General features: G+C 32.8%; 1 protein-coding gene across 1 annotated transcript; it reads right to left on the bottom strand.

Annotated features, from left to right (window-relative positions):
• Nucleotides 1–10047: 10047 nt before the first annotated feature.
• LOC139507468 (uncharacterized) lies at nt 10048–16561 on the bottom strand. Its single transcript, XM_071295752.1, has 7 exons — nt 16442–16561; nt 15878–16061; nt 14224–14303; nt 13624–13689; nt 12967–13053; nt 12147–12266; nt 10048–11121 (listed from the first exon to the last, which is right to left on the bottom strand). The coding sequence occupies exons 2-7, from the start codon at nt 16056–16058 to the stop codon at nt 11077–11079; spliced, it is 579 nt and encodes a 192-aa protein (XP_071151853.1). The 5' UTR covers nt 16059–16061; nt 16442–16561; the 3' UTR covers nt 10048–11076.
• Between the last annotated feature and the right edge of the window lie 553 nt (nt 16562–17114).

A 17114-nucleotide genomic window follows, 5' to 3' on the forward strand; every position in this document is an offset into this window, starting at 1 on the left:
CACAGTAGTACAATGGTTCCCTGAGGTAACCTGACCATGCACAGTAGTACAATGGATTCATGAGGTAACCAGACCATGCACAGTAGAACAGTGGTTCCTTGAAGTTATCCGATCATGCACAGTAGTACCATGGTTCCCTGAGGTAACCTTACCATGCACAGTAGTACAGTGGTTCCCTGAGGTAACCTGGTCATGTATAGTAATTTACAGATGACCTGAGGTAACCTTGTCATTTACAGTAATTTACAGATGACCTGAGGTAACCTGGTCATGTACAGTAATTTACAGATGACCTGAGGTAGCCTGTCCGTGAAAAAAAAAGAACATAGATGTAATCTGGACTGACTAAGCTGACGAAGGGAGTTATGAACATTCAATTGTGGTAACCTGAGGTTTGTAGAAAATTAGCGTTTTGCAAAGTTTATCTGTGGTAACATGCAGCTGGTACAATGACCATGAAGTTGTGACCTTAGGTTACCTCAACATATTCTTATATACAGAGGTATTCTGAGGTTACATATTTATATACAGTAGTTAAGAAATGACATTAGTTAACATGTGCACTTGGCCATGTATACAGAAGTGCCCTGAGGAAAACTAAAAACATAGTGTTTTGTCAAGTTTATACAAAGTGTGGTAATACAAGTATGTGCAGTAATACAGAGTAACCTCACCATGTACAGCAATACAGAGGTAATATTAGGTACCTCACAATGTTCAATCATACAGAGGTGACCTGAGGTAACCTCACCATGTGAGCAATCATAGATATGATCTGAGATACAGGAAATACACAGTAATTTAGAGATGACCTAAGGTTATCTGACCATGTACAAAAGTCCACTGGAGATGTGAGGTTTTTCCTTGAAAATATCCAACAGCTCTCAAATAAGATTGATAAAGACAATTAACATTTTAAAAAAGCAGTTATATACTATATAACCTGTGCTTGTAACTACGTTACTTTCAAAGTAATGTCAAATGAAAAAAAATAGATTACTGTTCGTACTACAATGTTTCTCTTTTTTAATACTGGTGAATAAAATCCTTAGAGTGTGTACTGGCTGGTGATCATCGCGTGCGATACGATTTTGATACTCATACACAGTTAATGAATATTATGCATGAATATAGATAAGATCAGCACGTGTAGCCATAGACTGAGAGTTGTAGATTTGTAGTGTAAATATATAGATGCAGTTTATAGAATACAAAATTAGATCAGAAACATAGTTATTAAAATTGAGAAAGGAAATGGTGAATATGTCAAAGCGACAACCACCGACCATAGAGCAGACAACAGCCGAAGGCAACCAAAGGGTCTCCAATGTAGCGAGAATTCCCGCAGCTGTAGGTGTCCTTAAGCTGGCCCCTAAAAATTTGCATAATAGTTCAGTGATAATGGACGTCATACTAAACTCCGAATTATAGACAAGAAACTAAAATTTAAAATCATACAAGCCTAACAAAGGCCAGAGGCTCCTGACTTGGGACATGCGCAAAATTGCGGCGGGGTTAAACATGTTTATGAGATCTCAACCCCCCCCCCCCCCCCTATACATCTAGCCAGTGTAGAAAAGTAAAAGCATAACAATACGCACATTATAATTCAGTTCAAGAGAAGTCCGAGTCCGATGTCAAAAGATGTAACAAAAGAACATAAATAAAATGACAATAATACATAAATAACAACAGACTACTAGCAGTTAACTTACATGCCAGCTCCTGACCTCAATTAAACTGATTGAAAGATTATGTGTTCATCATATGAATATCAGGCACAATCCCTCCCGTTAGGGGTTAAGTATCATACTATCATAAAATATATGAGAAGAACATAACCCGTGTCATGCCAACAACTGTTTTTTAGAAATAGATGTGTTTAGTTCCGATTCAAAGACTCTATCAGTGAATCAATATTAAAGCCAAAATATGCAATCTTTAATGACCTGACAACAGTATCGTAACTATATCCCTTTTTAATAAGTCTATTTAAAGGTTTTGTTAGTTTCTGAGGAGAATACTGACATTTTTGTTCTTTATTTAGAATACTTCCATAAAAAATTGGATGTGAAATACCCGAACGTATAAGATGTCTGCATGGTGAATTATATTTACGAATTATTTCCTTATACTGATGATAAAATTTAGTAAATGTTTTGACCAGTTTGTGATTTCGAAAACCCTGGTGTAATAATATTTTAGTAATACATAAATTTCTCTCGCTAAAATCTAATACGTTGTTACATACACGAGAGAATCGTACAAGTTGAGATATATAAACACCATAAGATGATGACAAGGGAACGTCACCATCTACAAATGGATAATTTACAATAGGAAATGAAAAAAACATCTCTCTTATCAACAATTTTTGTATTAATCTTCCCGTTTATGATATAGATATCAAGATCGAGGAAAGGGCAGTGGTCATTGTTATCATTAGCTTTAATTAAAGTAAGTTCTACAGGATAAATTTCTTTAGTATACATACGGAAGTCGTTATTATTGAGAGCCAATATATCATCCAAATATCTAAAAGTATTGTTGAATTTTTGTACCAAATATTGTTTAGATGGGTCTTTGCTAATTTAAGTCATAAATTTTAACTCATAACAATACAAAACAGGTCCGCAATAATTGGTTCACAGTTAGTCCCCATTGGAATTCCAATAACTTGACGATGTAAGGAATCTCTAAAAATTACAAAAATGTTATCAAATAAAAATTCAAGCGCATAAATAGTATCAAAGCATGTCCAATTGACATAGTTCTTTTGTTTATTGCTACTAAAAAATGATCGCAAAGAGTTTGAACATATGTACTCGCATTCCGACTTTTTAAATGCCCAGTTAATTAGGGATGTGATTTTTTTCACAATAAGAATATGAGGCAAAGTTGTATATAGGGTAGAAAAATCAAAACTTTGAACAGATTTAAAATCACCAATTTATGCATGCAATTTATCAAGTACTTCCAACGAGTTTTTGACACTCCAAAAGTAATTAATTCCACTATTTTCAAAGGCCTTATTTGAACAATTTATTATCAGGTTTTTTATTGTACCAAGTGTACTAGTAAGTAAAACAGACAATTTAGTAGTTGAACAATGGACAGTGGCGGGTCCAGGGGTGTTCTGGGTATAGGAACCCTTTTTTTTTGGAGATCAATGCATTTGAATGGAAACATATAGTTGGAACCCCCTTCTTGTGTCCTGGATTGGGAACCCCCTTTTTTAAATGGATGGATCCGCCGCCGCCCCTCATGCAGTCGGACAAGATGGACTGATTTTCATTAACCTATCTATTAAATGTTATCGTTTTCTACTTATGTTACTTTAAAAGAAGTAACCAAAATCAATATATGCGTAATCTGTCCATATGTAAGTGTCATATATTACCAAACACAATGATAGTCAAAGTTTCAACAGGACATTCACGAAACTTAGGCAGCAATCATTTCATTTTCAGAGGGGGGATATGTTTTTTTTAAAGTTTGGTTCTAATTGTTCTGCCACTATATGTAATGCTAAAATTGAAATGAAAGAAAAAATGTTTTCGACCTGCCTCCTGTCTTTCGCCGAAGAAAAAAAATCCATAACCAAACCCCCCCCCCCCCCCCCCGAAAATCAAATGTTTGCTGCATTATGCATGTGTGGATAACTTTTATTCTTTAATAATTATATATACATTTATTTAAATAAGTCTCTATGAAACCAGTTTTTGACAACTATTATTATAAAAGTTTAAATCGCCATTCAAAAAGTGTTTTCTTTTTAATTATTTTAAGTCATTTACGTTTTACTAAATAAAAATCTGTTCACGTTGCACTGATCACAAATAAACCAAATATTTGGATTTTTTTCGTGAATTATTTGTCGTAACTTATTGTAAAAAATTGTATGTGTTCCTGTTTTCTCCTATTTTTCGCACATATACTGTCAGTCGAAATAGAAAGTACAATGATGTATTTTTAGTTTATTCTATTTTTAGATCATGTTATTACTACGCATATGGGCACTATTGCCACGATTACCTGAGGGCACCGATTACCTCAGGGCATACAACAGCGGACCTAACTGCCATCTGCTTATAGTATAGAACATTTGCTTCATAATATATCTCTACCCTTAATGATATGGTTATTGTTATCATAAGGCAACTCTGGCGTTCCATAAACGCTTGTATTACAAAACCAAGCCTTTTTATACCCTAGCGAATGCAAATTTAAAACAAAAATGCTTCGACCGAATCTGTATTTCCTTACATTTGCAGACATTTAGAGAAATTCGTTATCTAAATAAACAGGAGATTTTGATAATCAAATATGTTTTGAAATGTCCTTTTTTGTCAAAAAAAAACCAGTCTAGTTTGGGGTAGCGTCAATAGTTAATCGACCAAATAAACAATAATACCGAAGTATGTGCTCTCTTATTGTATTGGAGGACATTGTTAATCAAAACAATCAGCTTGAATACAGAGGACAATACTCCTATCATTTTAACTGAAACAATCAGAGAATATACCGGATACATAAAGCATTTTACTCATTACCAAACAATGCATATACGACCTATATTGACCGTAAGATTCCGCTCTGATACTAATACAGACAGCAGCAGAGAAAACGGTTTCGTTCACTTATTCAACCCGCATAAAAATCTGTGTAATAAATGTTATGAGAAATGATTGACATACTGTCTGTGTGTGTTTGATACGAAATGAGATCAAAACGAACTGATCAAATCGTTACACATGCCTTTCTGTCTTTTTCTGTAATTTATGCTCAATAATCTTTCCATATTCATAATCATAACGGGTAAACTTCTCCATCGACGATTTTCACGCGTAGTGTGCAGCTTGAAAAACAAACGCAAAGATGACACTTAGTTAAAAAGAAAAGGGACAAAAGATACCAGAGGAACATTCAAACTCACAGATCGAAAATAAACAGACAACGCCATGGATAAAAAAAGGACTAACAGACAAATAATAGTACAAAACACACAGCATAGAAAACAACACGAACCCATCCAAAAATTCGGGTTAATCTCATGTTCTCCGGAAGTGTAAGCAGATCCTGATCCACATGTGGCACCCGTCCTGTTGCTTATGTTATTAAAAAGAGTTAAAGAGTCTAATTCGGTAACCATTTTCGATATTATGCATGTTATTCTACGTAACTTGTGAAGTTCTGATTTATTTTAGTAATATCAAATTGGAGATTTTTAATCGTTGGATAAACATTTAACAGCTAATTCCCTTTAAATTATTGGTCTGTAAGTGAGAAAAACAAATGGTGTTTAAACATTTAAATGTCTTCTAATCAAACTATATATTATTTCATAGCATATATATGAGAAGATTTAGTATGAGTGACAATGAGACAACTCTCTATCCAAGTCCCAATTTGTTAATTTAAGGTAAAGCATATAATATTTCAAAGTACGGCCTTCAACACGGAGAAAGTGTTTCATGTGGTTTACTGATGCATATACATTATGAATTATAAAATAAACATTACCTAACGGGAAGCAAAATGTTTTCTGGTTTTACGCTTTTTGTGATTCTCATTAACATAATTTAAACACATTAAAAACAAGAATGTGTCCCCAGTACACGGATGCCCCATCCGCACTATCATTTTCTATGTCAGTGGACCGTGAAAATGGGGTTAAATCTCTAATTTGGAATTAAAATTAGAAAGATCATATCATACAGAACATATGTACTAAGTTTCAAGTTGATTAGACTTCAACTTCATCAAAAACTACCTCGACCAAAAACTTTAACCTGAAGCGGGACAGACGGACGAACGGACGAACGAACGGACGAACGAACGGACGGACGAACGGACGCACAGACCAGAAAACATAATGCCCATAAATGGGGCATAAAAAAGACTTCAATTACCCAACTAAATCCAGTATATTTATATCTTAGAAAAAAATGTCGAGAGTAAATGTGTGTGTGTCAGGGTTACCGTCGGTAGTCCAGAGTTCCCGGTTACATACTTACATGATTGAGGTAATTTACAAAAAAGTATTTATGCGAAGAGACGGGAAATAAAAGTTTGCTACGGAGCATAAAAAAAAACTATTAGCATAGTGTGTTTGATTTAAGGAATGACTGTAATATTTTTTCAGTCTATGAAGAAATAACATAAAAAATCTGGTGCACACTAAATAACGCGCGTAGCCTCCATTCGTGCGTCCGTGCTTCCGTGCGTCGTCCGTCCGTCCGTCCGTTCGTCCTTGCGTCCGTTCAGGTTAAAGTTTTTTGGTCAAGGTGCTTTTTGATGAAGGTGAAGTCACATCAATTTGAAACTTAGCACACATGTTACCTATGATTTGATCTTTCGAATTTTAATTTTAAATTAAAGTTCTGACCCCAATTTCACGGTCAACTGAACATAGAAAATTATAGTGCGAGTGGGGCATCCGTGTACTATGGACACATTCTTGTTTGCTTGCTCCATTGATTTGATAGCGTTCGATTTTGAGTGCTTTCATAGACTTCCCCGTATTGAATTTGCCTGGAGCTAAAAAGTGTATATTTGAAAATTCTGAACAGTTATTTTCAATGTTTGAATGTTCCTCCTCAGTAATAATGAGTTCGTCTAATAATTAATTTGAGACTTTGGTGGTGGTTTCAAATTAAATTAAAATTCATGTAGCATTATGTTTGAACATAATTATTATCACCTCTGTCAGTCAGTTATATAATGGTGATAATTATAAAACACAGACATTTTATGATAATGTATTTTCTTTTTATCGTGACCTTGTAAATCACAGACTTCTTTTTACTTTTTATTTAACGTATTATGAGACTTTTAATTTATTCATCGTAACCTACTTTAGTATTAACTAGGTATTATACAAGAAACAAAAATCATCTAATAAATCATATGAGATTACAGTTTACTTCAATATGTATATTATTTCAGGAAAACTAGCTCCTGAAAATGATTTAAAAAAAAACGTTTATATGTTTATAAAATATTGTTACATATTTGAATTATGTTTCTGTCTGATTGTTATAATGTTTTTTTTGTTTTCCTTTGTAAATTATAATTTTAACTGTTCAGTCTATTTTTGGTATCATAAATTAGACGTTTTACGGTACTGATACATCCAAGTGTATTGTTGTGCTTGGTAAATTGTTATTTATTGTCCTGTTTGGTCATATCACGCTTATACATTCTTTGATCTCAAATGTTTGGCTTTGATTGGATTTTATGAAGGTAAACCCAGAAATGCATGAAACTTGTTACGTGTTTTGTTCATTTCTTACAGCACTGAGTCAATACCTCTGCTTGTGGACTTCCCATTTCTGAGTGTATCATCATCTCAGTAGTCAGAACGACATCATTTATAACAAACCTTTCTGAAATTTCCGTTGATGGATTTTAAAATTATAAAAAAATTAAGGTATCACCTTCCTCAGGTATCGTTTTTTTGTGTCTTTAATTGATACATAGCCTTTCAACTGTTTCTGTTATAATACTTCTTTGACTTTCAAATATTCGCGTAGGCGTTCCTAAAGGAGGTAAATCTAAAATAAATAGCAATTCGGACGCATTTATAACGTGTCGTTTTTCAATTTATAAAGGCATTTTTATATGCAAAGAGTATTACAGTGATATAAAGTATGAATGTAAAAATTAGGTACACATGCAGCTCACAAAATGTAGATCTAAGAAGTATTAATGCCAATATCAATCAATAATTATGGGGTAGAGTAAGTTCATTTTCTATATTCATTGATCCAAGTCTCCCAATCGGTTGATGACACCAATATCAAAGTGACTTTAACCTAGAGTAATCAAAGATTAGTTATGGACAAATGTCAGAACCAAAGTAGAACAACTGCATTTCCACACGAGTTATAAGTCTTACTGGCGAGAAGATATATACGAAATCAAAAATAAACCGTATGAATTGTAAGAGGTTGGAATCTGCAACTTTTGAGCTTTTAGTTATGAGTCATCTAAATGAGATTGAAACAAAATGTTCCCCATGGCCACTGAGTCGAGTACCTCAGTTGAAAATCTGATATTTTACCAGAAGTTACGGTGATCTGAATTTTAAATCGATAAATGTCGTCTATGGATTAGAGTGAAATTGGTAATGATTATGCCAGGTAATGGGCTAAGCGCGAGAAGGAAGACGTTGACACTCTTTCCGAATGGACAAGGGCAGTGGGGTTGTTGAATTAAGAAACTGAATGGGTTTATCAATGCCCATGCTACATCAATTTTTAGAGACCCAAATGTTGCAAAACACTTATCCTACCTCCATGACAAATATGTTGTTGTCCCCGCAGATAAAGCCCCAAACAACATCGTTTTTGTGTGTAAAACTCATTGCATAAATTGCTTGATAAGCGAATTAGTTATTGACAATTCATTTGGAAACTCAACATATACCCTCACGACACTTACCAAGTAAGAAATCCTGGATAATCATAGGTCTGTTCTATGTTCCTTTGGAATTTCAACCGAAGATGAAGAACTGGATCTTTTATCACTGTATTGGATACCTAAACTACATAAGTGTTCCTACAAACAACGGTATATTGCTGGGTCTTCCAAGTGCTCCACAAAACCTCTTTCTAAATTATTAACATCTATTTTATCAGCAATAAAAGACGGGCTTCAAGGTTATTGTGAAACTGCCTAGTCTAGAGGTGGCGTGAATCAGATGTGGATACATAAAAATTCCAAAGATTTTTTAGAGTACATACAATCTAACTCTCTTTCATTTTGTAGAAGTATTAAAACATTTGACTTTTCTACTCTTTACATAAGTATTCCACATTCCAAACTAAAAGACAAATTGAAAGAGTTAGTATTGTTTTGCTTCATAAAAAAGAATGGCCAACGTCGATACAAGTATCTTGTCTTGAGGAGGGATAAATCCTACTCTGTAAAGGATCACTCTGATTCAAACAAAAAATTCTCTGAAATTGATATTATCAAGATGCTTGATTTCTTGATTGACAACATATTTGTTACGTTCGGAGGACGCGTTTTTCAATAGACTGTCGGCATTCCAATGGGAACAAATTGTGCCCTCTACTTGCCAACTTGTTTCTTTATTATTATGAGGCTGATTTCATGCAGGAACTTCTTAGGAAGAAAAATAAAAAGTTAGCGATATCCTTTTACTCTACTTTCTGCTACATAGATGATGTTCTTTCACTAAATAATTCAAAATTTGGTTACTTTGTGGAACGCATCTATCTCATCGTACTAGAGATAAAGGATACTACAGATACAGTAAATTCGGCCTTATATCTTGACCTATATTTAGAAATTGACAATGAGGGTCGGTTGAAAACAAAACTTTACGACAAAGGAGATTATGTCAGCTTTCCAATTGTGAATTTTCCATTTCTAAGTAGCAACATTCCAGCAGCACCTGCATACGGGGTATATATCTCCCGATTATTACTATATTCCCGTGCTTGCATTTCCTATCGTGATTTTCTTGAATGAGGGTTGCTGCTCACAAGGAAGCTATTAAACCAAGAGTTCCAAATGGTGAAGTTGAAATCATCCCTTCGTAAATTTTACGGACGCCATCATGAGTTGGTTGACCGTTATGGAATAACCGTTTCACAAATGATTACGGATATGTTCCTTGCATCGTAACTACAATCCCCTTCCCTTTCATGAATGTGACCTACCGAATTAGACTATTTACCGGATTTGTTATCACAGAAGCAACACGACGGGTGCCACATTTAGAGCAGGATCTGCTTACCCTTCCGGAGCATCTGAGATCATCCCTAGCTTTTGGTGGGGTTCGTGTTATTTGTTCTTTAGTTTTCCATGTTATGTCATGTTTACTATTATTTGTCTGTTTGTCTTTTTCATTTTCAGCCATGGCGTTGTCATTTTATTTTCAATTTATGAGTTTGACTGTCCCTTTGGTATCTTTTGTCCCTCTTTTATGATTTTTGAAAATTTGTATATTTCATGTTAATTACATTGAAAGATATTGAAAACTACAAGATACAATATACCATGAATGTTTTGGCGTTTTGTTTACATTTAATGTTTATTCAATTTGGTCATCCTTTTTTTACAATCTGGTGCAAATTTGATTACTGACTTTTAATCATCAAAAATACGTAACGAATGGTTTGTTTGTAAAGTCTACTCATATTATCAGAACAATTTGGTTGAAATTATTATAAAACATAATACCCTGAGGACTTTCCTTCTTTTCAACAATATTGACTTGACACCTAATATATTTGAACCATATTCAACATTATATCTTGGCTATACTATGCTTGTTCATTGAGGTGCTGAACACTTGCATCCTTCACCCGTTGTATGATGGAAATGTGAAAGATCTTAATGAATGTATACCCAATTTCAACATACAATGTACACTATAGATGGTACATGATAATATGGAGATGTGTTATGCTTGCCAATGAGACAACTATCTACCAAATTATGGAAGCTAGCGATTAAAATCAACCGTAATAACTTCAAAAAGAGAATATTCATTACTGTATTGTCGGCTATAAAAGCCACCGACTTGCACAATTTAAATAATTTCAAACGGAAACATAACGGATTTATTTGTAACAAAACAGTTAACGAAAAACAAATATGACAAACATGAACATGCACGTTTGTTCTGTGGAATTTGAATTTAATGTTTTAGTCGCATACTGAATACATATAATCAACGTTTTCTATAATATGTTTACAATAAAACATCAGCTATTTTTTTTTCATCAAACGTTTAAATATTTTGCCACTGACTATTGGAACAGCAAAGTATATTCTGTTTGCAATGAAGTTATGTGTCACCAAATCGTCATGTTTCACAATTAACAGTATCATTGTATCATGACAATCATCTTATATCATATAAAATGTATATAATGAATATGTATTACAAGCATACACTTTATCATGAAGGTAGGAATAAACTATTTAAAGCTTAAACAAAATTGTTTGGATTTTGTTTTGGCAATCTGCATGTAGTCCTGTGTTAAATTGAGGTATCTAAGGGGTGTATTCTGGAAGTTCTTCTTTTGACATCTGTTTTTAATAGTTGCCATTTTCTATTTCTTTCTGTTCGCTATCTTTTTTCTGAATATAAAGAACACCGCATTATTCGTACGACAGAAACAAAGCTATAAAGTTTGTGTCTTGTAAATCATATGTGCAAAAGTGTCACACGAAAAACAAGTCAATAGAACTTTGTTAAATATCATACAATCATATGTCCAAAAATGTCTGCCATGATAATCGTTTCGTTTAAAAGCATAACGTGGCTTGGTCTTGAATGTTGATTCTTAACAATGACTTTTGTTTGTACGCTTGTCTTTTTTATTTTTAGCCATGGCGTTGTCAGTTTATTTTCGATTTATGAGTTTGACTGTCCCTCTGGTATCTTTCGTCCCTCTTTTACATACATTTAGATTGTATATACTAGATGTTATAATGTGATGCCGGGATCGACACCGATTGTATTTTTTATAATTAAAATGACCATTTAACAGACAAGTCATGCTAATTAAATATGAATCAACGTTTTCCTTAAAAAAATATATTCTGACCACATTACCATTTAAACATTTGTTTAGAAAATTCATCGACTTATATCTGAATAGTAATGATAAGCTCTTACATTGAAGAAGTTTTATAGTAGTTTGAATTTATGAAATACTAAGGCTATTCTACCACAGGAATAGATTACTTTAGCTGTGTTTGACTAAACTTTTAAGAATTCTTGGTCTCAGTGCTCTTCAACTTTGCACTTTTTTTTAACTTTATTTTATTCCAGCGTCAATGATGAGTCTTTTGTAGACGGAATACGCGTTTGACGTAAACAAAAAAAATTCATCCTGAAATCTATGATGAATAATTGATTGACAATTATGCATGGAATGCACGTAGTATAAATCTCTACTATTAATATGTAAGATACATTTAAAGAACATATGCTTATATCCGTCAGAAAAAATATTTTGCAAACATTTGACGGTTGCTATTATATATATGCATTTTCTATTTCAGAATTTTAAGGGTAGAAAAAATAGTTTGTATTAGGCCATCTTCTTTGAAACTAATGGTGTTTAATAACTTTAAGTTTTATCAATAAATATACATACTGCCATTTTGCAAGCAGCCCATGGTGACGTGCAGCAGAAAACCGATGATTGAATGGCAACAATGAATTCTAGAAGGGACATCACACCTAAAGCAACTGTTAATCCCATATGACTTTTACGCTGAAAGAAATATTATTAATGAGTTTTAAACGATCGTTTTTCTGGTATAAGATAAACTTCATTTCTGCTTTATTTAGGTTGATACTTATCATTTAATAGATTTATCCTGTGTAATTTCATACAAAAACTCAAGAAATACTGCAACTATAAGTTCGAGAAGATACATCACACTTAAAGCAGCTATCAATACCATGTGACTTTAACACTTAAATAATTTAGACTACAACTAGTTGTGTTTATTTCCTAAAATAGTAACACAGCTAATTTTGTGCAATGTCAATTTCATCATGGAACATCTTTTCCACAGTCAGGGGTTCATTAAGGGATGAAAATAAGTTTGAAATTTGTTTTACAATCTGAATAGCTATGAATTTATTTAATGAAGTTGCAGTATAAACTAATATTAGGTTAATGTCAGAAAAATATCAACTTTTTTGTATTCGGCCCAAAAAAAAAGGTTCTACCTTCCCCAGTTCTCAGCCTCATACAAAAAAAGTATATATTTTTCTGACATTGACCTAATATTGTATATGTACAAACATCCATACATTAATGAGTTATAAAAAATATTTTTTTTAATACAAGATAATGCTTCAATTTAACATGATAAAGGTAAAATAATACTCATCATTTTAATAGAACTGTACTATGAAATTACATTAAAAGGCAGGACGAATTGATTGAACTAAATATAACTTACGAGCACGTATGTAGCAATCGCTGCTCCTGTCATGATAGGTACAGACAATGTTGCAGCCATAATGCTGAATACCATGAAAGCTACTTTCTAAAAGGAAAAGAACATTTCAAGTATTATATTATGGTGTTTATTTTGGTTTGATAAAAAGTAAATCAAATAAAATTTTGAACGTCAAGAAGATATTGCTTTACTTGAAGGTACGATTTTATCAGATGTCTGTTTCTTTCGATTTTTACGTCATCTTAAAATGATTGCTTAATAAATATGATGTATGATTGGTAACCTAATGTTGTGGGTATTGCTTTATTTGCTAGAATAGAACATAGAATTGGGTACATGTCCCAAACGGTATAGATATTTGATACGGAAGATAGGGACAAAGATTACAGTATTGGTATTCCAGATCCAATTACCTCCTTACCTTTTCAGATAGTTGCACTTGTACATGGTATATAGTATGTCATTATCTCATTCAAACAGTGCAAAGATCGGCGATATATTTTATTTGTAGCAAATACATCATTTGAAACACGTTTTAGTCCAAAGAGGATTTAAACGGACTTTGCTTGTCTGGAATACAAGAAAGACAATAATACATAATGAACGTATTGATGTTAAGATTTTAAAGACTTAGTGTAAAGACGAATTATAACTTACCGTTTTAATCACATTGTAATCAGTATTCCTTGCCATATACGCTGGCACTGCTCCTGTGACCAAAACCTGAATTAATACATAAAGCAGATTTGTCTAAATTGCATCAACCTTATATTTTCTTTCTCCTGAAACTTATAGACAAGTGATAATAGAGTCATATCCTCTACCGTCTGTCAATGGACTGTTTACTTAGAAGCTATGGCAACTTCAAATATTTAAATCTAAAATATCATCAACGATCTTGTTATGCATTCCTTTCAATTATAAATGTTACAAAAAAAACTCAATGCCATCTTAGTCAAGATGTTGGTTTGCCCAAACCAAATGCGTCATTTTGCACCACAACTCACTTGAGCCAAGAATACATTTGTGTCACTACTTTTTAAAATACTTATCATCATTGCCAAATTCAATTAAAAACAATAATTACATCAGTTCTTAGTCAAACATTAAAACAAAGACATAAAGCATCATCGAAAAATTTAAATCATGAATTCTTGTATTTTTACTTATAAATAATTACTAATCACTTATCCCAATATCATGTCTAATGCTGTTGTTGCTAACAATAAATATGTAAACTATTGACATGTGACTTACCCAAATAGCAGAAACTACGGCACCGGCATCTAGTCCAAGAACAACATATTTTATGTCAAAGGACGTGCCATTTGTCACACCTAAAATCAGACAAATATATTTGTATTATTTCATAGAAATAGACGATATTGTCATTAGCAAATTAAAACATAACTAAATTTCATTATCTTTTGAGGCGAGATGTATAGAGACACAGACACGTTAACTTTTATTTCTATAGAAGTCGCTCTTCACTATACTACTACCTGTCGATACATTTATTTTTGGCATTGCACAAGTCATGTCTTCTTTGACTATTAATGACGTTAAAATACTAAATCCCTGTGATGTGTTTTAGTCGATTTTAGTCTCTGATGCATGATTTTTTATTATTAATTGGTTTTGGCTTTTAACTAGCCGTCAGTAACTGCGAGTACTCTCAAATCGTATTTTCTTGTTAATTCGACCTGTTGATACTGTTTATAATGCTTTTTTGTTATTTTTTATTTATATGGATCTTGTCTGTACACCAGCATTGATTATTTGTAATATCTTCAGTTTTTCACTTATTCTTACAACATTTGTATAAACTTCAAGATTATAAAAAAACCGGTTTTTTTCTAAAGTGAACATTGATTGGTTAAATATTTCTCAGTCATGTCCTGTGTTTGAATTTGTTTGTTAGCTTTTTGGTCATGAATGTTTGTCTCTAATATTTAATTAACTGTGCATTTGTATTCAGATATCGCAGATCAAATTTATTCGTTCATTGTTTAATCATACGTTTTTTGATTGAGTTAAGTCTGCCAATTGATATTTTATCGTATGTTTTTCTTTGTTGTGATGTTATGCTATTGTTTCAGAAAAAGGGAGAAGGTTTGGATCCATTAAAACGTTTAATCCCGCTGCAAATGTTTGCACCTGTCCTAAGTCAGGAATCTGATGTACAGTAGTTGTCGTTTGTTTATGTAATATATACGTGTTTCTCGTTTCTCGTTTCTCGTTTTGTTTATATAGATTAGACCGTTGGTTTTCCCGTTTGAATGGTTTTACACTAGTAATTTTGGGGCCCTTTATAGCTTGTTGTTCGGTGTGAGCCAAGGCTCCGTGTTGAAGGCCGTACTTTAACCTATAATGGTTTACTTTAAATTTTAAATTGTTATTTGTATGGAGAGTTGTCTCATTGGCACTCACACCACATCTTCCTATATCTATGTAAAATGTGTAGCGAAAACGAAAATGAAATTGAAAGTGAAATATATATATATACATATAATAGACTCCAGAATGAGCTTTACGCAACCATACCGGCCAAAGATACATGTGTTACTCCTACCCCATTGGGAAAAATGTATGTTTAAACACATTATTTTCATGTCTTTGAAAAACAGAATTCAGAAAATGTTGGAGAAAGCAAATAATTGAAAACTCATTGCAATACATTTGAATATCATTGGTATCATTGGAATGTATATATCATATAATGATCCTAGATATTTTGTGATCAGAAAGAAAAAAAGTTAAATTAGGAATGAATATGGGGAATGTGTCAAAGAGACAACAGACCGACCAAAGAGCAGATAACAGCCGAATGCCAACAATGGGTCTCAGTACAGTGAAAACATCCCGCTTCGGCTGGCTCCTTAACAAAAATGTATACTCGTTTATAACTTACTGCCTTCTTCGACGCTCTCTCTAACTGGCTTGTCGAACTGTTTTCTGTCGATTCCAATTGAAATAAAACCTGCAATCAAACATCCAAGACCAAGTAGTATCTGTATTGCACCACGTCTCTTAATACTGGCACCCAGTCTCTCTTTCGTGGTGCCACCTTTTTGTTTGATTAAGAACATCATTTTCTACAACATATAAACACATTTATGAAGAGGAAACGATTTAGATATGTTTTCGAAAGGATTGAAAACAAACAAAAATGATATAAAGAAAAATAAAGACTCCGTTATGGGGTAAACGTCAATAACAGCAACCCCACGAAAAAATATTACACTTCAGTCATATAAGACAAGCAATTTTCAATGAAAGCCGGTTGTCGATCGGATAAGTATAAACGATAGAAAGCTATAATAAAGCTAGTACGACAAGATTTGATGATTATAATTTTGTTGTAATTTTTTATATTGTATTAAGAAGGGGAAAAACATATTACAAATTATGGTCAATGGTATTGCAATAATTTAAAAATACTGAAACAATATTGTATAACGGAAAAAAGTCTTACCTAACGTTTTCCTTGTAGTTGTGATGTAGACACGCAAAACAGCCTGAGGAAACAAAATATATAATAATTACATGTATGATTCCTTTTTATACCTGCAGCACAAATTAACCGCAATCATTCATGCTTTACTAACTGTATAGTTATATAAATGTAACATTAAATTTACATAAAAAGTTTTTGACACTGTATGTTTGAATGTTCCTAATGCAAATATAAATTAAGTTATATATAACTTGAATGTTCTTAATGCTTTATAAATTAATTTTATATAACTTGAATGTTCTTAATGCTTTATAAATTAAGTTATATACAACTTGATGTCGCTTTTAAAAATATTTTTTTCAGCGTTTACTTTTTGTATTTAAAATAACATTCAGCAAATTTCAATGTATTTAACACAACTTAAATTCATAGAGAAATACAGATGCTTGTCTATCATACAACGTAATTTGAATTTTACGTTAAGAATTTAATGTGCAGTTAAAATATACCAAGGGGGGGGGGGGGGGGGGGGGGGGGGGGGATATTGTATTCCTTCCCTATTGAACCTTCCATGATTGTCACGTTTTTCGCGCGGATGGTGAACAGATGATATATAATGTTCTAGAAAAAAGTAATAATAGTTAAACATGTTAAATAAAAAAAAGACTCTTCAATAAAAGAATCAGTTTTC

Source organism: Mytilus edulis, unplaced genomic scaffold, assembly GCF_963676685.1.
Source record: "Mytilus edulis unplaced genomic scaffold, xbMytEdul2.2 SCAFFOLD_555, whole genome shotgun sequence".
NCBI classification, from domain to species: Eukaryota; Metazoa; Mollusca; class Bivalvia; order Mytilida; family Mytilidae; genus Mytilus; species Mytilus edulis.